Raw genomic sequence first — 23628 nt, forward strand, 5'->3', positions numbered from 1 at the left:
CCCCAGTGAGAGTCAGCACCTTCAGGAACTGTGTCCCAGGGAGAGTCAGCACCTTCAGGAACTGTGTCCCAGTGAGAGTCAGCACCTTCAGGAACTGTCCCCCAGTGAGAGTCAGCACCTTCAGGAACTGTATCCCAGTGAGTCTGCACCTTCAGGAACTGTGTCCCAGTGAGAGTCAGCACCTTCAGGAACTGTGTCCCAGTGAGAGTCAGCACCTTCAGGAACTGTCCCCCAGTGAGAGTCAGCACCTTCAGGAACTGTCCCCCAGTGAGAGTCAGCACCTTCAGGAACTGTATCCCAGTGAGAGTCAGCACCTTCAGGAACTGTGTCCCAGGGAGAGTCAGCACCTTCAGGAACTGTATCCCAGTGAGAGTCACCTCCTTCCAGATAACCTGCCTGTGTTTTATTTTACAGTGTCGTCACAAACACACAGTTTTGCACAGAAACATCGCCCTGACGCAGCATGTTCACAACAAGCTCATTCATTTGCCTTTCGTGGTATCTGGAGGGGTTTTAGTGTCTGCTGAACTTGGGGAGGGTGCAGTCAGTAATGCAATGGTGCAAGAAGCTGGTTTATTGCTGCTGCCTGGCATTGCACAGGATCCCAGTCTCCATTCTGGTGGGATTGTTGGAGAGTGGAAGTTCTGACTGTCCTGTGACCAATGACCCTGCTTCAAATCTGTTTACTTTCATTAGAGGACAGTCTGGTTATCAACCCAGAGTGAAACAGACCACTGATTCCAAACATGCTATAAATATCACTGCCAACACTCAAAAACTACAAATATTTCCTTTCAGATTGATCGTTAGAGCCTTTCAGTAAAGAATCATTGTTTGCAGTTTGTTTTGTGAGGATTCACACCGGGACATTGATCAAAACTTTAACTTCGCCTCTGCTCCACGAAGGCTGATGTCGCGAGGAGTCAGGAGAACTCCAACTCAGAAATTCTTCAACAGCCTGACTGCGATGTTAATGTTGGCGAAGGTTCAGGAGATGTGTTCAGGAGCAGTGACCCGAAACAAAGCAGGTGCAGAGCTCGGCCCGACTTGGAGAGATGTACGACAGAAATACAAGGTCAAGTGGTCAGGTATGGACTGGGTCATCTCTGTGTCAGGGGTTAGAGGGCACATTCATCCACAGCTAGACAAAGGGGCTTGTGGCCAGAACTGGCATGGTTCAATATCTAAATACCAGATTTGAGATGCGGACAGATGGAAAGACCATCCAGAGATCGCAGCCAGACTTGCTTCATATTAACTTTACAAACTCCTGGTCAGCAGGTCAGAGACAGCAGAGGTCACAAAGGGACCTGGATGATGGTCACAGATAAGTGACAGCAATTCGCAAAGAATCTCATTCGCACAGGGTTACCGGGGAAACGCCCAAAGTCAATGGTCCAAAGAACAGACTTTCCATTCTAAGAAAACAGATTGGTAATAGAAATGTATCTTACTTTAATGAGAGTCAGTGTGTGTGGAACCCAAACCCCAGTGAGAGTCAGTGTGTGTGTGACCCAAACCCCAGTGAGAGTCAGTGTGTGTGGGACCCGTACCCCAGTGAGAGTCAGTGTGTGTGGGACCCGTACCCCAGTGAGAGTCAGTGTGTGTGGGACCCCCTACCCCAGTGAGAGTCAGTGTGTGTGGGACCCTTACCCCAGTGAGAGTCAGTGTGTGTGGGACCCGTACCCCAGTGAGAGTCAGTGTGTGTGGGACCCGTACCCCAGTGAGAGTCAGTGTGTGTGTGACCCAAACCCCAGTGAGAGTCAGTGTGTGTGGAACCCCTACCCCAGTGAGAGTCAGTGTGTGTGGAACCCATACCCCAGTGAGAGTCAGTGTGTGTGGGACCCGTACCCCAGTGAGAGTCAGTGTGTGTGTGACCCAAACCCCAGTGAGAGTCAGTGTGTGTGGGACCCCCTACCCCAGTGAGAGTCAGTGTGTGTGGGACCCTTACCCCAGTGAGAGGCACTGTGTGTGGAACCCGTACCCCAGTGAGAGTCAGTGTGTGTGGGACCCGTAGCCCAGTGAGAGTCAGTGTGTGTGGGACCCGTACCCCAGTGAGAGTCAGTGTGTGTGGGACCCGTACCCCAGTGAAAGTCAGTGTGTGTGGGACCCGTACCCCAGTGAGAGTCAGTGTGAGTGTGACCCAAACCCCAGTGAGAGTCAGTGTGTGTGGGACCCCTACCCCAGTGAGAGTCAGTGTGTGTGGGACCCCCTACCCCAGTGAGAGTCAGTGTGTGTGGAACCCGTACCCCAGTGAGAGTCAGTGTGTGTGGAACACGTACCCCAGTAAGAGTCAGTGTGTGTGGAACCCATACCCCAGTGAGAGTCAGTGTGTGTGGGACCCGTACCCCAGTGAGAGTCAGTGTGTGTGGGACCCGTACCCCAGTGAGAGTCAGTGTGTGTGGGACCCGTACCCCAGTGAGAGTCAGTGTGTGTGGGACCCGTACCCCAGTGAGAGTCAGTGTGTGTGGGACCCGTACCCCAGTGAGAGTCAGTGTGTGTGGAACCCTTTCCCCAGTGAGAGTCAGTGTGTGTGGGACCCGTACCCCACTGAGAGTCAGTGTGTGTGGAACCCATACCCCAGTGAGAGTCAGTGTGTGTGGAACACGTACCCCAGTGAGGGTCAGTGTGTGTGGGACCCGTACCCCAGTGAGAGTCAGTGTGTGTGAGACCATTGCCCCAGTGAGAGTCAGTGTGTGTGGGACCATTGCCCCAGTGAGAGTCAGTGTGTGTGGGACCCAAACCCCAGTGAGAGTCAGTGTGTGTGGAACCCTTTCCCCAGTGAGAGACAGTGTGTGTGGGACCCGTACCCCAGTGAGCGTCAGTGTGTGTGGGACCATTGCCCCAGTGAGAGTCAGTGTGTGTGGGACCCCTACCCCAGTGAGAGTCAGTGTGTGTGTGACCCAAACCCCAGTGAGAGTCAGTGTGTGTGGGACCCCTACCCCAGTGAGAGTCAGTGTGTGTGGGACCCCCTACCCCAGTGAGAGTCAGTGTGTGTGGGACCCGTACCCCAGTGAGAGTCAGTGTGTGTGTGACCCAAACCCCAGTGAGAGTCAGTGTGTGTGGGACCCCTACCCCAGTGAGAGTCAGTGTGTGTGGGACCCCCTACCCCAGTGAGAGTCAGTGTGTGTGGAACCCGTACCCCAGTGAGAGAGTCAGTGTGTGTGGGACCCGTACCCCAGTGAGAGTCAGTGTGTGTGGGACCCGTAGCCCAGTGAGAGTCAGTGTGTGTGGGACCCGTACCCCAGTGAGAGTCAGTGTATGTGGGACCCGTACCCCAGTGAGAGTCAGTGTGTGTGGGACCCGTACCCCAGTGAAAGTCAGTGTGTGTGGGACCCGTACCCCAGTGAGAGTCAGTGTGTGTGGGACCCGTACCCCAGTGAGAGTCAGTGTGTGTGGGACCCGTACCCCAGTGAGAGTCAGTGTGTGTGGGACCCGTACCCCAGTGAGAGTCAGTGTGTGTGGAACCCGTACCCCAGTGAGAGTCAGTGTGTGTGGAACCGTACCCCAGTAAGAGTCAGTGTGTGTGGAACCCATACCCCAGTGAGAGTCAGTGTGTGTGGAACTGTACCCCAGTGAGAGTCAGTGTGTGTGGAACCCCTACCCCAGTGAGAGTCAGTGTGTGTGGGACCCGTACCCCAGTGAGAGTCAGTGTGTGGGACCCGTACCCTAGTGAGAGCCAGTGTGTGTGGAACCCCTACCCCAGTGAGAGTCAGTGTGTGTGGGACCCGTACCCCAGTGAGAGTCAGTGTGTGTGGAACCCGTACCACAGTGAGAGTCAGTGTGTGTGGGACCCGTACCCCAGTGAGAGTCAGTGTGTGTGGGACCCCTACCCTAGTGAGATTCAGTGTGTGTGTGGGACCCGTACCCCAGTGAGAGTCAGTGTGTGTGGGTCCCGTACCCCAGTGAGAGTCAGTGTGTGTGGGACCCGTACCCCAGTGAGAGTCAGTGTGTGTGGAACCCGTACCCCAGTGAGAGTCAGTGTGTGTGGGACCCCCTACCCCAGTGAGAGTCAGTGTGTGTGGGACCCGTAGCCCAGTGAGAGTCAGTGTGTGTGGGACCCGTAGCCCAGTGAGAGTCAGTGTGTGTGGGACCCGTACCCCAGTGAGAGTCAGTGTATGTGGGACCCGTACCCCAGTGAGAGTCAGTGTGTGTGGGACCCGTACCCCAGTGAAAGTCAGTGTGTGTGGGACCCGTACCCCAGTGAGAGTCAGTGTGTGTGGGACCCGTACCCCAGTGAGAGTCAGTGTGTGTGGGACCCGTACCCCAGTGAGAGTCAGTGTGTGTGGGACCCGTACCCCAGTGAGAGTCAGTGTGTGTGGGACCCGTACCCCAGTGAGAGTCAGTGTGTGTGGAACCCGTACCCCAGTGAGAGTCAGTGTGTGTGGAACCGTACCCCAGTAAGAGTCAGTGTGTGTGGAACCCATACCCCAGTGAGAGTCAGTGTGTGTGGAACTGTACCCCAGTGAGAGTCAGTGTCTGTGGGACCCGTACCCCAGTGAGAGTCAGTGTGTGTGGAACCCCTACCCCAGTGAGAGTCAGTGTGTGTGGGACCCGTACCCCAGTGAGAGTCAGTGTGTGTGGAACCCGTACCACAGTGAGAGTCAGTGTGTGTGGGACCCGTACCCCAGTGAGAGTCAGTGTGTGTGGGACCCCTACCCTAGTGAGAGTCAGTGTGTGTGTGGGACCCGTACCCCAGTGAGAGTCAGTGTGTGTGGGTCCCGTACCCCAGTGAGAGTCAGTGTGTGTGGGACCCGTACCCCAGTGAGAGTCAGTGTGTGTGGAACCCGTACCCCAGTGAGAGTCAGTGTGTGTGGAACCCGTACCCCAGTGAGAGTCAGTGTGTGTGGAACCCGTACCCCAGTGAGAGTCAGTGTGTGTGGGACCATTGCCCCAGTGAGAGTCAGTGTGTGTGTGACCCAAACCCCAGTGAGAGTCAGTGTGTGTGGGACCCCCTACCCCAGTGAGAGTCAGTGTGTGTGGGACCCTTACCCCAGTGAGAGGCACTGTGTGTGGAACCCGTACCCCAGTGAGAGTCAGTGTGTGTGGGACCCGTACCCCAGTGAGAGTCAGTGTGTGTGGAACCCGTACCCCAGTGAGAGTCAGTGTGTGTGGAACCCCTACCCCAGTGAGAGTCAGTGTGTGTGGGACCCGTACCCCAGTGAGAGTCAGTGTGTGTGGAACCCGTACCACAGTGAGAGTCAGTGTGTGTGGGACCCGTACCCCAGTGAGAGTCAGTGTGTGTGGGACCCCTACCCTAGTGAGAGTCAGTGTGTGTGTGGGACCCGTACCCCAGTGAGAGTCAGTGTGTGTGGGTCCCGTACCCCAGTGAGAGTCAGTGTGTGTGGGACCCGTACCCCAGTGAGAGTCAGTGTGTGTGGAACCCGTACCCCAGTGAGAGTCAGTGTGTGTGGGACCCCCTACCCCAGTGAGAGTCAGTGTGTGTGGGACCCGTAGCCCAGTGAGAGTCAGTGTGTGTGGGACCCGTACCCCAGTGAGAGTCAGTGTATGTGGGACCCGTACCCCAGTGAGAGTCAGTGTGTGTGGGACCCGTACCCCAGTGAAAGTCAGTGTGTGTGGGACCCGTACCCCAGTGAGAGTCAGTGTGTGTGGGACCCGTACCCCAGTGAGAGTCAGTGTGTGTGGGACCCGTACCCCAGTGAGAGTCAGTGTGTGTGGGACCCGTACCCCAGTGAGAGTCAGTGTGTGTGGGACCCGTACCCCAGTGAGAGTCAGTGTGTGTGGAACCCGTACCCCAGTGAGAGTCAGTGTGTGTGGAACCGTACCCCAGTAAGAGTCAGTGTGTGTGGAACCCATACCCCAGTGAGAGTCAGTGTGTGTGGAACTGTACCCCAGTGAGAGTCAGTGTGTGTGGGACCCGTACCCCAGTGAGAGTCAGTGTGTGTGGAACCCCTACCCCAGTGAGAGTCAGTGTGTGTGGGACCCGTACCCCAGTGAGAGTCAGTGTGTGTGGAACCCGTACCACAGTGAGAGTCAGTGTGTGTGGGACCCGTACCCCAGTGAGAGTCAGTGTGTGTGGGACCCCTACCCTAGTGAGAGTCAGTGTGTGTGTGGGACCCGTACCCCAGTGAGAGTCAGTGTGTGTGGGTCCCGTACCCCAGTGAGAGTCAGTGTGTGTGGGACCCGTACCCCAGTGAGAGTCAGTGTGTGTGGAACCCGTACCCCAGTGAGAGTCAGTGTGTGTGGAACCCGTACCCCAGTGAGAGTCAGTGTGTGTGGAACCCGTACCCCAGTGAGAGTCAGTGTGTGTGGGACCATTGCCCCAGTGAGAGTCAGTGTGTGTGTGGGACCCGTACCCCAGTGAGAGTCAGTGTGTGTGGGACCCGTACCCCAGTGAGAGTCAGTGTGTGTGGGACCCGTACCCCAGTGAGAGTCAGTGTGTGTGGAACCCTTTGCCAAGTGAGAGTCAGTGTGTGTGGAACCCGTACCCCAGTGAGAGTCAGTGTGTGTGGAACCCGTACCCCAGTGAGAGTCAGTGTGTGTGGGACCCAAACCCCAGTGTGAGTCAGTGTGTGTGGGACCCGTAGCCCAGTGAGAGTCAGTGTGAGTGTGACCCAAACCCCAGTGAGAGTCAGTGTGTGTGGGACCCCTACCCCAGTTAGAGTCAGTGTGTGTGGGACCCCCTACCCCAGTGAGAGTCAGTGTGTGTGGAACCCGTACCCCAGTGAGAGAGTCAGTGTGTGTGGGACCCTTACCCCAGTGAGAGGCACTGTGTGTGGAACCCGTACCCCAGTGAGAGTCATAGAACATAGAACATAGAACAATACAGCGCAGTACAGGCCCTTCGGCCCACGATGTTTCACCGAAACAAAAGCCATCTAACCTACACTATACCATTATCATCCATATGTTTATCCAATAAACTTTTAAATGCCCTTAATGTTGGCGAGTTCACTACTGTAGCAGGTAGGGCATTCCACGGCCTCACTACTCTTTGCGTAAAGAACCTACCCCTGACCTCTGTCCTATATCTATTACCCCTCAGTTTAAGGCTATGTCCCCTCGTGCTAGCCATTTCCATCCGCGGGAGAAGGCTCTCACTGTCCACCCTATCTAACCCTCTGATCATTTTGTATGCCTCTATTAAGTCTCCTCTTAACCTTCTTCTCTCCAACGAAAACAACCTCAAGTCCATCAGCCTTTCCTCATAAGATTTTCCCTCCATACCAGGCAACATCCTGGTAAATCTCCTCTGCACCCGTTCCAAAGCCTCCACATCCTTCCTATAATGCGGTGACCAGAACTGTACGCAATACTCCAAATGCGGCCGTACCAGAGTTCTGTACAGCTGCAACATGACCTCCTGACTCCGGAACTCAATCCCTCTACCAATAAAGGCCAACACTCCATAGGCCTTCTTCACCACCCTATCAACCTGGGTGGCAACTTTCAGGGATCTATGTACATGGACACCTAGATCCCTCTGCTCATCCACACTTTCAAGAACTTTTCCATTAGCCACATATTCCACATTCCTGTTTTTCCTTCCAAAGTGAATCACCTCACACTTCTCTACATTAAACTCCATTTGCCACCTCTCAGCCCAGCACTGCAGCTTATCTATATCCCTCTGTAACCTGCTACTTCCTTCCTCACTATCGACAACACCACCGACTTTAGTATCGTCTGCAAATTTACTCACCCACCCTTCTGCGCCTTCCTCTAGGTCATTGATAAAAATGACAAACAGCATCGGCCCCAGAACAGATCCTTGTGGTACTCCACTTGTGACAGAACTCCATTCTGAACATTTCCCATCAACCACCACCCTCTGTCTTCTTTCAGCTAGCCAATTTCTGATCCACATCTCTAAATCACCCTCAATCCCCAGCCTCCGTATTTTCTGCAATAGCCTACCGTGGGGAACCTTATCAAACGCTTTGCTGAAATCCATATACACCACATCAACTGCTCTACCCTCGTCTACCTGTTCAGTCACCTTCTCAAAGAACTCGATAAGGTTTGTGAGGCATGACCTACCCTTCACAAAGCCATGCTGACTATCCCTGATCATATTATTCCTATCTAGATGATTATAAATCTTGTCTCTTATAATGCCCTCCAAGACTTTACCCACTACAGACGTGAGGCTCACCGGTCTATAGTTGCCGGGGTTGTCTCTGCTCCCCTTTTTGAACAAAGGGACCACATTTGCTATCCTCCAGTCCTCTGGCACTATTCCTGTATCCAATGATGACATAAAAATCAAAGCCAATGGTCCAGCAATCTCTTCCCTGGCCTCCCAGAGAATCCTAGGATAAATCCCATCAGGCCCCGGGGACTTATCTATTTTCAGCCTGTCCAGAATTGCCAACACCTCTTCCCTACTTACCTCAATGCCATCTAATCTATTTACCTGGAGCTCAGCATTCTCCTCCACAACATTATCTTTTTCCTGAGTGAATACTGACGAAAAATATTCATTTAGTATCTCGCCTATCTCTTCAGACTCTACACACAACTTCCCATCCCTGTCCTTGACTGGTCCTACTCTGTCCCTAGTCATTCGCTTATTCCTGACATACCTATAGAAAGCTTTTGGGTTTTCCTTGATCCTTCCTGCCAAATACTTCTCATGTCCCCTCCTTGCTCGTCTTAGCTCTCTCTTTAGATCCTTCCTCGCTACCTTGTAACTATCCATCGCCCCAACTGAAACTTCACACCTCATCTTCACATAGGCCTCTTTCTTCCTCTTAACAAGAGATTCCACTTCTTTGGTAAACCACGGTTCCCTCGCTCGGCACCTTCCTCCCTGCCTGACCGGTACATACTTATCAAGAACACGCAATAGCTGATCCTTGAACAAGCTCCACTTATCCAGTGTGTCCAAAACTTGCAGCCTACTTCTCCACCTTATCCCCCCCAAGTCACGTCTAATGGCATCATAATTTCCCTTCCCCCAGCTATAATTCTTGCCCTGCGGTGTATACTTATCCCTTTCCATCCTTAACGTAAACGTCACCGAACTGTGGTCACTGTCCCCAAAGTGCTCACCTACCTCCAAATCCAACACCTGGCCTGGTTCATTACCCAAAACCAAATCCAATGTGGCCTCACCTCTTGTTGGCCTGTCAACAAACTGTGTCAGGAAACCCTCCTGCACACACTGAACAAAAAACGACCCATCTAATGTACTCGAACTATATCTTTTCCAGTCAATATTTGGAAAGTTAAAGTCTCCCATAATAACTACCCTGTTACTTTCGCTCATATCCAGGATCATCTTCGCCATCCTTTCCTCTACATCCCTAGAACTATTTGGAGGCCTATAGAAAACTCCCAACAGGGTGACCTCTCCTTTCCTGTTTCTAACCTCAGCCCATACTACCTCGGAAGATGAGTCCCCATCTAGCATCCTCTCCGCCACCGTAATACTGCTCTTGACTAGCAGCGCCACACCTCCCCCTCTTTTGCCTCCTTCCCTGAGCTTACTAAAACACCTAAACCCCGGAACCTGCAACATCCATTCCTGTCCCTGCTCTATCCACGTCTCCGAAATGGCCACAACATCGAAGTCCCAGGTACCAACCCATGCTGCCAGTTCCCCTACCTTATTTTGTATACTCCTGGCATTGAAGTAGACACACTTCAAACCACCTACCTGAACACTGGCCCCCTCCTCCGACGTCAAATCTGAGCTCCTGACCTCTATACTCTCATTCTCCCTTACCCTAAAACTACAATCCAGGTTCCCATGCCCCTGCTGCATTAGTTTAAACCCCCCCAAAGAGCACTAACAAATCTCCCCCCCAGGATATTTGTGCCCCGCAGGTTCAGATGTAGACCATCCTGTCTGTAGAGGTCCCACCTTCCCCAGAAAGCGCCCCAGTTATCCAGAAATCTGAATCCCTCCCGCCTGCACCATCCCTGTAGCCACGTGTTTAATTGCTCTCTCTCCCTATTCCTCATCTCACTATCACGTGGCACGGGCAACAACCCAGAGATAACAACTCTGTTTGTTCTAGTTCTGAGCTTCCATCCTAGCTCCCTGAAAGCCTGCCTGACATCCTTATCCCCTTTCCTACCTATGTCGTTAGTGCCAATGTGGACCACGACTTGGGGCTGCTCCCCCTCCCCCTTAAGGACCCGGAAAACACGATCCGAGACATCACGTACCCTTGCACCTGGGAGGCAACATACCAAACGTGAGTCTCTCACGCTCCCACAAAATCTCCTATCTGTGCCCCTGACAGTCAGTGTGTGTGGGACCCGTAGCCCAGTGAGAGTCAGTGTGTGTGGGACCCGTACCCCAGTGAGAGTCAGTGTGTGTGGGACCCGTACCCCAGTGAGAGTCAGTGTGTGTGGGACCCGTACCCCAGTGAAAGTCAGTGTGTGTGGGACCCGTACCCCAGTGATAGTCAGTGTGTGTGGGACCCGTACCCCAGTGAGAGTCAGTGTGAGTGGGACCCGTACCCCAGTGAGAGTCAGTGTGTCTGGGACCCGTACCCCAGTGAAAGTCAGTGTGTGTGGGACCCGTACCCCAGTGAGAGTCAGTGTGTGTGGGACCCGTACCCCAGTGAGAGTCAGTGTGTGTAGAACCCGTACCCCAGTGAGAGTCAGTGTGTGTGGAATCCGTACCCCAGTGAGAGTCAGTGTGTGTGGAACCCGTACCCCAGTGAGAGTCAGTGTGTGTGGAATTCGTACCCCAGTGAGAGTCAGTGTGTGTGGAACCCGTAGCCAAGTGAGAGTCAGTGTGTGTGGAACCCACACCCCAGTGGGAGTCAGTGTGTGTGGGAACCCTACCCCAGTGAGAGTCAGTGTGTGTGGGACCCGTACCCCAGTGAGAGTCAGTGTGTGTGGAACCCGTACCCCGGTGAGAGTCAGTGTGAGTGGAACTGCACCCCAGTGAGAGTCAGTGTGTGTGGAACCCTTTCCCCAGTGAGAGTCAGTGTGTGTGGAACCCGTACCCCAGTGAGAGTCAGTGTGTGTGGAACCCGTACCCCAGTGAGAGTCAGTGTGTGTGGGACCCAAACCCCAGTGAGAGTCAGTGTGTGTGGGACCCCTACCCCAGTGAGAGTCAGTGTGTGTGGGACCCAAACCCCAGTGAGAGTCAGTGTGTGTGGAACCCGTACCCCGGTGAGAGTCAGTGTGAGTGGAACTGTACCCCAGTGAGAGTCAGTGTGTGTGGAACCCTTTCCCCAGTGAGAGTCAGTGTGTGTGGAACCCGTACCCCAGTGAGAGTCAGTGTGTGTGGAACCCGTACCCCAGTGAGAGTCAGTGTGAGTGTGACCCAAACCCCAGTGAGAGTCAGTGTGTGTGGGACCCCTACCCCAGTGAGAGTCAGTGTGTGTGGGACCCCCTACCCCAGTGAGAGTCAGTGTGTGTGGAACCCGTACCCCAGTGAGAGAGTCAGTGTGTGTGGGACCCTTACCCCAGTGAGAGGCAGTGTGTGTGGAACCGGTACCCCAGTGAGAGTCAGTGTGTGTGGGACCCGTAGCCCAGTGAGAGTCAGTGTGTGTGGGACCCGTACCCCAGTGAGAGTCAGTGTGTGTGGGACCCGTACCCCAGTGAGAGTCAGTGTGTGTTGGACCCGTACCCCAGTGAGAGTCAGTGTGTGTGGGACCCGTACCCCAGTGAGAGTAAGTGTGTGTGGGACCCGTACCCCAGTGAGAGACAGTGTGTGTGGAACCGCTACCCCAGTGAGAGTCAGTATGTGTGGAACGCCTACCCCAGTGAGAGTCAGTGTGTGTGGGGACTCTTACCACTGTGAGAGTCAGTGTGTGTGGCACCCGTACCCCAGTGAGAGTCAGTGTGTGTGGGACTCGTACCCCAGTGAGAGTCAGTGTGTGTGGAACCCCTACCCCAGTGAGAGTCAGTGTGTGTGGGACCCGTACCCCAGTGAGAGTCAGTGTGTGTGGAACCCGTACCACAGTGAGAGTCAGTGTGTGTGGGACCCCTACCCCAGTGAGAGTCAGTGTGTGTGGGACCCCTACCCCAGTGAGAGTCAGTGTGTGTGTGGGACCCGTACCCCAGTGAGAGTCAGTGTGTGTGCGACCCGTACCCCAGTGAGAGTCAGTGTGTGTGGAATCCGTTCCCCAGTGAGAGTCAGTGTGTGTGGAACCCGTACCCCAGTGAGAGTCAGTGTGTGTGGAACCCGTAGCCAAGTGAGAGTCAGTGTGTGTGGAACCCACACCCCAGTGGGAGTCAGTGTGTGTGGGACCCGTACCCCAGTGAGAGTCAGTGTGTGTGGAACCCGTACCCCGGTGAGAGTCAGTGTGAGTGGAACTGTACCCCAGTGAGAGTCAGTGTGTGTGGAACCCTTTCCCCAGTGAGAGTCAGTGTGTGTGGGACCCGTACCCCAGTGAGAGTCAATGTGTGTGGGACCCGTACCCCAGTGAGAGTCAGTGTGTGTGGGACCCGTACCCCAGTGAGAGTCAGTGTGTGTGGGACCCGTACCCCAGTGAGAGTCAGTGTGTGTGGGACCCATACCCCAGTGAGAGTCTGTGTGTGTTGGACCCGTATCCCAGTGAGAGTCAGTGTGTGTGGGACCCGTACCCCAGTGAGAGTCAGTGTGTGTGGGACCCGTACCCCAGTGAGAGTCAGTGTGTGTGGGACCCGTACCCCAGTGAGAGTCAGTGTGTGTGGGACCCATACCCCAGTGAGAGTCTGTGTGTGTTGGACCCGTATCCCAGTGAGAGTCAGTGTGTGTGGGACCCGTACCCCAGTGAGAGTCAGTGTGTGTGGGACCCATACCCCAGTGAGAGTCAGTGTGTGTGGGACCCGTACCCCAGTAAGAGTCAGTGTGTGTGGAACCCATACCCCAGTGAGAGTCAGTGTGTGTGGAACTGTACCCCAGTGAGAGTCAGTGTGTGTGGGACCCGTACCCCAGTGAGAGTCAGTGTGTGTGGAACCCCTACCCCAGTGAGAGTCAGTGTGTGTGGGACCCGTACCCCAGTGAGAGTCAGTGTGTGTGGAACCCGTACCCCAGTGAGAGTCAGTGTGTGTGGGACCCATACCCCAGTGAGATTCAGTGTGTGTGGGACCCGTACCCCAGTGAGAGTCAGTGTGTGTGGAACCCATACCCCAGTGAGACTCAGTGTGTGTGGGACCCGTACACCAGTGAGAGTGTGTGTGTGGGACCCGTACCCCAGTGAGAGTCAGTGTGTGTGGAACTGTACCCCAGTGAGAGTCAGTGTGTGTGGGACCCGTACCCCAGTGAGAGTCAGTGTGTGTGGGACCCGTACCCCAGTGAGAGTCAGTGTGTGTGGGACCAGTACCCCAGTGAGAGTCAGTGCGTGTGGGAACCTTACCTCAGTGAGAGTCAGTGTGTGTGGAAACCGTACCCCAGTGAGAGTCAGTGTGTGTGGAACCCCTACCACAGTGAGAGTCAGTGCGTGTGGGTCCCGTACCCCAGTGAGAGTCAGTGTGTGTGGGATCCTTACCCCAGTGAGAGTGAGTGTGTGTGGATCCCGTACCCCAGTGAGAGTCAGTGTGTGTGGGACCCGTACCCCAGTGACAGACACTGTGTGTGGGACCCGTACCCCAGTGAGAGTCAGTGTGTGTGGGATCCAAACGCCAGTGAGAATCAGTGTGTGTGGGTCCCATACCCCAGTGAGAGTCAGTGTGTGTGGGTCCCATACCCCAGTGAGAGTCAGTGTGTGTGGGATCCAAACGCCAGTGAGAATCAGTGTGTGTGGGTCCCATACCCCAGTGAGAGTCAGTGTGTGTGGGACGCATACCCCAGTGAGAATCAGTGTGTTTGGGACCCCTACCCCAGTGAGAGTCAGTGTGTGTGGGACCCGTACCTCAGTGAGAGTCAGTGTGTGTGGGACCCGTACCCCAGTGAGCGTCAGTGTGTGTGGAACTGTACCCCAGTGAGAGTCAGTGTGTGTGGGACCCATACCCCAGTGAGAGTCAGTGTGTGTGGGACGCATACCCCAGTGAGAATCAGTGTGTTTGGGACCCCTACCCCAGTGAGAGTCAGTGTGTGTGGAACCCGTACCCCAGTGAGAGTCAGTGTGTGTGGAATCCGTACCCCAGTGAGAGTCAGTGTGTGTGGAACCCGTACCCCAGTGAGAGTCAGTGTGTGTGGAATCCGTACCCCAGTGAGAGTCAGTGTGTGTGGAACCCGTAGCCAAGTGAGAGTCAGTGTGTGTGGAACCCACACCCCAGTGGGAGTCAGTGTGTGTGGGAACCCTACCCCAGTGAGAGTCAGTGTGTGTGGGACCCGTACCCCAGTGAGAGTCAGTGTGTGTGGAACCCGTACCCCGGTGAGAGTCAGTGTGAGTGGAACTGTACCCCAGTGAGAGTCAGTGTGTGTGGAACCCTTTCCCCAGTGAGAGTCAGTGTGTGTGGGACCCGTACCCCAGTGAGAGTCAGTGTGTGTGGGACACGTACCCCAGTGAGAGTCAGTGTGTGTGGGACCCGTACCCCAGTGAGAGTCAGTGTGTGTGGGACCCGTACCCCAGTGAGAGTCAGTGTGTGTGGGACCTGTACCCCAGTGAGAGTCAGTGTGTGTGGGACCCGTACCCCAGTGAGAGTCAGTGTGTGTGGGACCCAAACCCCAGTGAGAGTCAGTGTGTGTGGGACCCGTAGCCCAGTCAGAGTCAGTGTGTGTGGAACCCTTTCCCCAGTGAGAGTCAGTGTGTGTGGGATCCGTACCCCAGTGAGAGTCAGTGTGTGTGGGACCCGTACCCCAGTGAGCGTCAGTGTGTGTGGGACCCGTACCCCAGTGAGAGTCAGTGTGTGTGGGACCCGTACCCCAGTGAGAGTCAGTGTGTGTGGAACCCGTACCACAGTGAGAGTCAGTGTGTGTGGAATCCGTTCCCCAGTGAGAGTCAGTGTGTGTGGGACCCGTACCCCAGTGAGAGTCAGTGTGTGTGGGACACGTCCCCCAGTGAGAGTCAGTGTGTGTGGGACCCGTACCCCAGTGAGAGTCAGTGTGTGTGGGACCCGTACCCCAGTGAGAGTCAGTGTGTGTGGGACCCGTACCCCACTGAGAGTCAGTGTGTGTGGAACCCGTAGCCAAGTGAGAGTCAGTGTGTGTGGAACCCACACCCCAGTGGGAGTCAGTGTGTGTGGAATCCGTACCCCAGTGAGAGTCAGTGTGTGTGGAACCCGTAGCCAAGTGAGAGTCAGTGTGTGTGGAACCCACACCCCAGTGGGAGTCAGTGTGTGTGGGACCCGTACCCCAGTGAGAGTCAGTGTGTGTGGAACCCGTACCCCGGTGAGAGTCAGTGTGAGTGGAACTGTACCCCAGTGAGAGTCAGTGTGTGTGGAACCCTTTCCCCAGTGAGAGTCAGTGTGTGTGGGACCCGTACCCCAGTGAGAATCAGTGTGTGTGGGTCCCATACCCCAGTGAGAGTCAGTGTGTGTGGGACCCATACCCCAGTGAGAGTCAGTGTGTGTGGGACGCATACCCCAGTGAGAATCAGTGTGTGTGGGACGCATACCCCAGTGAGAATCAGTGTGTTTGGGACCCCTACCCCAGTGAGAGTCAGTGTGTGTGGAACCCATACCCCAGTGAGAGTCAGTGTGTGTGGAACTGTACCCCAGTGAGAGTCAGTGTATGTGGGACCCGTACCCCAGTGAGAGTCAGTGTGTGTGGAACCCCTACCCCAGTGAGAGTCAGTGTGTGTGGGACCCGTACCCCAGTGAGAGTCAGTGTGTGTGGAACCCGTACCCCAGTGAGAGTCAGTGTGTGTGGGACCCCTACCCCAGTGAGATTCAGTGTGTGTGGGACCCGTACCCCAGTGAGAGTCAGTGTGTGTGGAACCCATACCCCAGTGAGAGTCAGTGTGTGTGGGACCCGTACACCAGTGAGAGTGTGTGTGTGGGACCCGTACCCCAGTGAGAGTCAGTGTGTGTGGAACTGTACCCCAGTGAGAGTCAGTGTGTGTGGGACCCGTACCCCAGTGAGAGTCAGTGTGTGTGGGACCGGTACACCAATGAGAGTCGGTGTGTGTGGTACCCGTACCCCAGTGAGAGTCAGTGTGTGTGGAACCCGTACCCCAGTGAGAGTCGGTGTGTGGGACCCGTACCCCAGTGAGAGTCAGTGTCTGTGGGACACGTACCCCAGTGAGAGTCAGTGTGTGTGGGACCCGTACCCCAGTGAGAGTCAGTGTGTGTGGAACCCATACCCCAGTGAGAGTCAGTGTGTGTGGGACCAGTACCCCAGTGAGAGTCAGTGCGTGTGGGATCCTTACCTCAGTGAGAGTCAGTGTGTGTGGAAACCGTACCCCAGTGAGAGTCAGTGTGTGTGGAACCCCTACCACAGTGAGAGTCAGTGCGTGTGGGTCCCGTACCCCAGTGAGAGTCAGTGTGTGTGGGATCCTTACCCCAGTGAGAGTGAGTGTGTGTGGATCCCGTACCCCAGTGAGCGTCAGTGTGTGTGGGACCCGTACCCCAGTGACAGACAGTGTGTGTGGGACCCGTACCCCAGTGAGAGTCAGTGTGTGTGGGGCGCGTACGCCAGTGAGAATCAGTGTGTGTAGGTCCCATACCCCAGTGAGAGTCAGTGTGTGTGGGACCCATACCCCAGTGAGAGTCAGTGTGTGTGGGACGCATACCCCAGTGAGAATCAGTGTGTTTGGGACCCCTCCCCCAGTGAGAGTCAGTGTGCGTGGGACCCGTACCTCAGTGAGAGTCAGTGTGTGTGGGACCCGTACCCCAGTGAGCGTCAGTGTGTGTGGAACTGTACCCCAGTGAGAGTCAGTGTGTGTGGGACCCATACCCCAGTGAGAGTCAGTGTGTGTGGGACCGGTACACCAATGAGAGTCAGTGTGTGTGGTACCCGTACCCCAGTGAGAGTCAGTGTGTGTGGAACCCGTACCCCAGTGAGAGTCGGTGTGTGGGACCCGTACCCCAGTGAGAGTCAGTGTCTGTGGGACACGTACCCCAGTGAGAGTCAGTGTGTGTGGGACCCGTACCCCAGTGAGAGTCAGTGTGTGTGGAACCCATACCCCAGTGAGAGTCAGTGTGTGTGGAACCCATACCCCAGTGAGAGTCAGTATGTGTGGAACCCCGACCACAGTGAGAGTCAGTGTGTGTGGGACCCGTACCCCAGTGAGAGTCAGTGTGTGTGGGACCAGTACCCCAGTGAGAGTCAGTGCGTGTGGGATCCTTACCTCAGTGAGAGTCAGTGTGTGTGGAAACCGTACCCCAGTGAGAGTCAGTGTGTGTGGAACCCCTACCACAGTGAGAGTCAGTGCGTGTGGGTCCCGTACCCCAGTGAGAGTCAGTGTGTGTGGGATCCTTACCCCAGTGAGAGTGAGTGTGTGTGGATCCCGTACCCCAGTGAGAGTCAGTGTGTGTGGGACCCGTACCCCAGTGAGAGTCAGTGTGTGTGGGACGCATACCCCAGTGAGAATCAGTGTGTTTGGGACCCCTCTCCCAGTGAGAGTCAGTGTGTGTGGGACCCGTACCCCAGTGAGAGTCAGTGTGTGTGGGACCCGTACGCCAGTGAGAATCAGTGTGTGTGGGTCCCATACCCCAGTGAGAGTCAGTGTGTGTGGGACCCATACCCCAGTGAGAGTCAGTGTGTGTGGGACGCATACCCCAGTGAGAGTCAGTGTGTGTGGGACCCGTACCTCAGTGAGAGTCAGTGTGTGTGGGACCCGTACCCCAGTGAGCGTCAGTGTGTGTGGAACTGTACCCCAGTGAGAGTCAGTGTGTGTGGGACCCATACCCCAGTGAGAGTCAGTGTGTGTGGGACGCATACCCCAGTGAGAATCAGTGTGTTTGGGACCCCTACCCCAGTGAGAGTCAGTGTGTGTGGGACCCGTACCTCAGTGAGAGTCAGTGTGTGTGGGACCCGTACCCCAGTGAGCGTCAGTGTGTGTGGGACCTGTACCCCAGTTGGAGTCAGTGTGTGTGGAACCCCTACCACAGTGAGAGTCAGTGTGTGTGGAACCCGTACCCCAGTGAGAGTCAGTGTGTGTGGAATCCGTACCCCAGTGAGAGTCAGTGTGTGTGGAACCCGTACCCCAGTGAGAGTCAGTGTGTGTGGAATCCGTACCCCAGTGAGAGTCAGTGTGTGTGGAACCCGTAGCCAAGTGAGAGTCAGTGTGTGTGGAACCCACACCCCAGTGGGAGTCAGTGTGTGTGGGAACCCTACCCCAGTGAGAGTCAGTGTGTGTGGGACCCGTACCCCAGTGAGAGTCAGTGTGTGTGGAACCCGTACCCCGGTGAGAGTCAGTGTGAGTGGAACTGTACCCCAGTGAGAGTCAGTGTGTGTGGAACCCTTTCCCCAGTGAGAGTCAGTGTGTGTGGGACCCGTACCCCAGTGAGAGTCAGTGTGTGTGGGACACGTACCCCAGTGAGAGTCAGTGTGTGTGGGACCCGTACCCCAGTGAGAGTCAGTGTGTGTGGGACCCGTACCCCAGTGAGAGTCAGTGTGTGTGGGACCCGTACCCCAGTGAGAGTCAGTGTGTGTGGGACCCGTACCCCAGTGAGAGTCAGTGTGTGTGGAACCCATACCCCAGTGAGAGTCAGTGTGTGTGGAACCCGTACCCCAGTGAGAGTCAGTGTGTGTGGAACCCGTAGCCAAGTGAGAGTCAGTGTGTGTGGAACCCACACCCCAGTGGGAGTCAGTGTGTGTGGGACCCGTACCCCAGTGAGAGTCAGTGTGTGTGGAACCCGTACCCCGGTGAGAGTCAGTGTGAGTGGAACTGTACCCCAGTGAGAGTCAGTGTGTGTGGAACCCTTTCCCCAGTGAGAGTCAGTGTGTGTGGGACCCGTACCCCAGTGAGAGTCAATGTGTGTGGGACCCGTACCCCAGTGAGAGTCAGTGTGTGTGGGACCCGTACCCCAGTGAGAGTCAGTGTGTGTGGGACCCGTACCCCAGTGAGAGTCAGTGTGTGTGGGACCCATACCCCAGTGAGAGTCTGTGTGTGTTGGACCCGTATCCCAGTGAGAGTCAGTGTGTGTGGGACCCGTACCCCAGTGAGAGTCAGTGTGTGTGGGACCCATACCCCAGTGAGAGTCAGTGTGTGTGGGACCCGTACCCCAGTAAAAGTCAGTGTGTGTGGAACCCCTACCCCAGTGAGAGTCAGTGTGTGTGGGACCCGTACCCCAGTGAGAGTCAGTGTGTGTGGAACCCGTACCCCAGTGAGAGTCAGTGTGTGTGGGACCCATACCCCAGTGAGATTCAGTGTGTGTGGGACCCGTACCCCAGTGAGAGTCAGTGTGTGTGGAACCCATACCCCAGTGAGAGTCAGTGTGTGTGGAACCCGTACCCCGGTGAGAGTCAGTGTGTGTGGGACCCGTACCCCAGTGAGAGTCAGTGTGTGTGGAACCCTTTCCCCAGTGAGAGTCAGTGTGTGTGGGACCCGTACCCCAGTGAGAGTCAATGTGTGTGGGACCCGTACCCCAGTGAGAGTCAGTGTGTGTGGGACCCGTACCCCAGTGAGAGTCAGTGTGTGTGGGACCCGTACCCCAGTGAGAGTCAGTGTGTGTGGGACCCATACCCCAGTGAGAGTCTGTGTGTGTGGGACCCATACCCCAGTGAGAGTCAGTGTGTGTGGGACCCGTACCCCAGTGAGAGTCAGTGTGTGTGGAACCCGTACCCCAGTGAGAGTCGGTGTGTGGGACCCGTACCCCAGTGAGAGTCAGTGTCTGTGGGAAACGTACCCCAGTGAGAGTCAGTGTGTGTGGGACCCGTACCCCAGTGAGAGTCAGTGTGTGTGGAACCCATACCCCAGTGAGAGTCAGTGTGTGTGGAACCCATACCCCAGTGAGAGTCAGTGTGTGTGGAACCCCTACCACAGTGAGAGTCAGTGTGTGTGGGACCCGTACCCCAGTGAGAGTCAGTGTGTGTGGGACCAGTACCCCAGTGAGAGTCAGTGCGTGTGGGAACCTTACCTCAGTGAGAGTCAGTGTGTGTGGAAACCGTACCCCAGTGAGAGTCAGTGTGTGTGGAACCCCTACCACAGTGAGAGTCAGTGCGTGTGGGTCCCGTACCCCAGTGAGAGTCAGTTTGTGTGGGATCCTTACCCCAGTGAGAGTGAGTGTGTGTGGATCCCGTACCCCAGTGAGAGTCAGTGTGTGTGGGACCCGTACCCCAGTGACAGACAGTGTGTGTGGGACCCGTACCCCAGTGAGAGTCAGTGTGTGTGGGACCCGTACGCCAGTGAGAATCAGTGTGTGTGGGTCCCATACCCCAGTGAGAATCAGTGTGTTTGGGACCCCTACCCCAGTGAGAGTCAGTGTGTGTGGGACCCGTACCTCAGTGAGAGTCAGTGTGTGTGGGACCCGTACCCCAGTGAGCGTCAGTGTGTGTGGAACTGTACCCCAGTGAGAGTCAGTGTGTGTGGGACCCATACCCCAGTGAGAGTCAGTGTGTGTGGGACGCATACCCCAGTGAGAATCAGTGTGTTTGGGACCCCTACCCCAGTGAGAGTCAGTGTGTGTGGAACCCGTACCCCAGTGAGAGTCAGTGTGTGTGGAATCCGTACCCCAGTGAGAGTCAGTGTGTGTGGAACCCGTACCCCAGTGAGAGTCAGTGTGTGTGGAATCCGTACCCCAGTGAGAGTCAGTGTGTGTGGAACCCGTAGCCAAGTGAGAGTCAGTGTGTGTGGAACCCACACCCCAGTGGGAGTCAGTGTGTGTGGGAACCCTACCCCAGTGAGAGTCAGTGTGTGTGGGACCCGTACCCCAGTGAGAGTCAGTGTGTGTGGAACCCGTACCCCGGTGAGAGTCAGTGTGAGTGGAACTGTACCCCAGTGAGAGTCAGTGTGTGTGGAACCCTTTCCCCAGTGAGAGTCAGTGTGTGTGGGACCCGTACCCCAGTGAGAGTCAGTGTGTGTGGGACACGTACCCCAGTGAGAGTCAGTGTGTGTGGGACCCGTACCCCAGTGAGAGTCAGTGTGTGTGGGACCCGTACCCCAGTGAGAGTCAGTGTGTGTGGGACCTGTACCCCAGTGAGAGTCAGTGTGTGTGGGACCCGTACCCCAGTGAGAGTCAGTGTGTGTGGGACCCAAACCCCAGTGAGAGTCAGTGTGTGTGGGACCCGTAGCCCAGTCAGAGTCAGTGTGTGTGGAACCCTTTCCCCAGTGAGAGTCAGTGTGTGTGGGACCCGTACCCCAGTGAGAGTCAGTGTGTGTGGGACCCGTACCCCAGTGAGCGTCAGTGTGTGTGGGACCCGTACCCCAGTGAGAGTCAGTGTGTGTGGGACCCGTACCCCAGTGAGAGTCAGTGTGTGTGGAACCCGTACCACAGTGAGAGTCAGTGTGTGTGGAATCCGTTCCCCAGTGAGAGTCAGTGTGTGTGGGACCCGTACCCCAGTGAGAGTCAGTGTGTGTGGGACACGTACCCCAGTGAGAGTCAGTGTGTGTGGGACCCGTACCCCAGTGAGAGTCAGTGTGTGTGGGACCCGTACCCCAGTGAGAGTCAGTGTGTGTGGGACCCGTACCCCACTGAGAGTCAGTGTGTGTGGAACCCGTAGCCAAGTGAGAGTCAGTGTGTGTGGAACCCACACCCCAGTGGGAGTCAGTGTGTGTGGAATCCGTACCCCAGTGAGAGTCAGTGTGTGTGGAACCCGTAGCCAAGTGAGAGTCAGTGTGTGTGGAACCCACACCCCAGTGGGAGTCAGTGTGTGTGGGACCCGTACCCCAGTGAGAGTCAGTGTGTGTGGAACCCGTACCCCGGTGAGAGTCAGTGTGAGTGGAACTGTACCCCAGTGAGAGTCAGTGTGTGTGGAACCCTTTCCCCAGTGAGAGTCAGTGTGTGTGGGACCCGTACCCCAGTGAGAATCAGTGTGTGTGGGTCCCATACCCCAGTGAGAGTCAGTGTGTGTGGGACCCATACCCCAGTGAGAGTCAGTGTGTGTGGGACGCATACCCCAGTGAGAATCAGTGTGTGTGGGACGCATACCCCAGTGAGAATCAGTGTGTTTGGGACCCCTACCCCAGTGAGAGTCAGTGTGTGTGGAACCCATACCCCAGTGAGAGTCAGTGTGTGTGGAACTGTACCCCAGTGAGAGTCAGTGTGTGTGGGACCCGTACCCCAGTGAGAGTCAGTGTGTGTGGAACCCCTACCCCAGTGAGAGTCAGTGTGTGTGGGACCCGTACCCCAGTGAGAGTCAGTGTGTGTGGAACCCGTACCCCAGTGAGAGTCAGTGTGTGTGGGACCCCTACCCCAGTGAAATTCAGTGTGTGTGGGACCCGTACCCCAGTGAGAGTCAGTGTGTGTGGAACCCATACCCCAGTGAGAGTCAGTGTGTGTGGGACCCGTACACCAGTGAGAGTGTGTGTGTGGGACCCGTACCCCAGTGAGAGTCAGTGTGTGTGGAACTGTACCCCAGTGAGAGTCAGTGTGTGTGGGACCCGTACCCCAGTGAGAGTCAGTGTGTGTGGGACCGGTACACCAATGAGAGTCGGTGTGTGTGGTACCCGTACCCCAGTGAGAGTCAGTGTGTGTGGAACCCGTACCCCAGTGAGAGTCGGTGTGTGGGACCCGTACCCCAGTGAGAGTCAGTGTCTGTGGGACACGTACCCCAGTGAGAGTCAGTGTGTGTGGGACCCGTACCCCAGTGAGAGTCAGTGTGTGTGGAACCCATACCCCAGTGAGAGTCAGTGTGTGTGGAACCCATACCCCGGTGAGAGTCAGTGTGTGTGGAACCCCTACCACAGTGAGAGTCAGTGTGTGTGGGACCCGTACCCCAGTGAGAGTCAGTGTGTGTGGGACCAGTACCCCAGTGAGAGTCAGTGCGTGTGGGATCCTTACCTCAGTGAGAGTCAGTGTGTGTGGAAACCGTACCCCAGTGAGAGTCAGTGTGTGTGGAACCCCTACCACAGTGAGAGTCAGTGCGTGTGGGTCCCGTACCCCAGTGAGAGTCAGTGTGTGTGGGATCCTTACCCCAGTGAGAGTGAGTGTGTGTGGATCCCGTACCCCAGTGAGCGTCAGTGTGTGTGGGACCCGTACCCCAGTGACAGACAGTGTGTGTGGGACCCGTACCCCAGTGAGAGTCAGTGTGTGTGGGGCGCGTACGTCAGTGAGAATCAGTGTGTGTAGGTCCCATACCCCAGTGAGAGTCAGTGTGTGTGGGACCCATACCCCAGTGAGAGTCAGTGTGTGTGGGACGCATACCCCAGTGAGAATCAGTATGTTTGGGACCCCTCCCCCAGTGAGAGTCAGTGTGCGTGGGACCCGTACCTCAGTGAGAGTCAGTGTGTGTGGGACCCGTACCCCAGTGAGCGTCAGTGTGTGTGGAACTGTACCCCAGTGAGAGTCAGTGTGTGTGGGACCCATACCCCAGTGAGAGTCAGTGTGTGTGGGACCGGTACACCAATGAGAGTCAGTGTGTGTGGTACCCGTACCCCAGTGAGAGTCAGTGTGTGTGGAACCCGTACCCCAGTGAGAGTCGGTGTGTGGGACCCGTACCCCAGTGAGAGTCAGTGTCTGTGGGACACGTACCCCAGTGAGAGTCAGTGTGTGTGGGACCCGTACCCCAGTGAGAGTCAGTGTGTGTGGAACCCATACCCCAGTGAGAGTCAGTGTGTGTGGAACCCATACCCCAGTGAGAGTCAGTATGTGTGGAACCCCGACCACAGTGAGAGTCAGTGTGTGTGGGACCCGTACCCCAGTGAGAGTCAGTGTGTGTGGGACCAGTACCCCAGTGAGAGTCAGTGCGTGTGGGATCCTTACCTCAGTGAGAGTCAGTGTGTGTGG

The 23628-nt window shown here is 55.9% G+C and overlaps 1 protein-coding gene across 1 annotated transcript in view; it reads left to right on the top strand.

The window, feature by feature from the left end:
• Nucleotides 1–605: 605 nt before the first annotated feature.
• Nucleotides 606–23628, top strand: part of LOC140427610 (fibroblast growth factor 4A-like) — a 216104-nt gene continuing 193081 nt past the window's right edge. Inside the window, exon 1 of the mRNA XM_072513018.1 lies at nt 606–1088. Coding sequence (XP_072369119.1) covers nt 911–1088 — 178 coding nt within the window. The 5' untranslated portion in view covers nt 606–910. The remainder of the gene's footprint in view (nt 1089–23628) is intronic.

This window comes from Scyliorhinus torazame, chromosome 8 (assembly GCF_047496885.1).
Source record: "Scyliorhinus torazame isolate Kashiwa2021f chromosome 8, sScyTor2.1, whole genome shotgun sequence".
Lineage (NCBI taxonomy): Eukaryota > Metazoa > Chordata > Chondrichthyes > Carcharhiniformes > Scyliorhinidae > Scyliorhinus > Scyliorhinus torazame.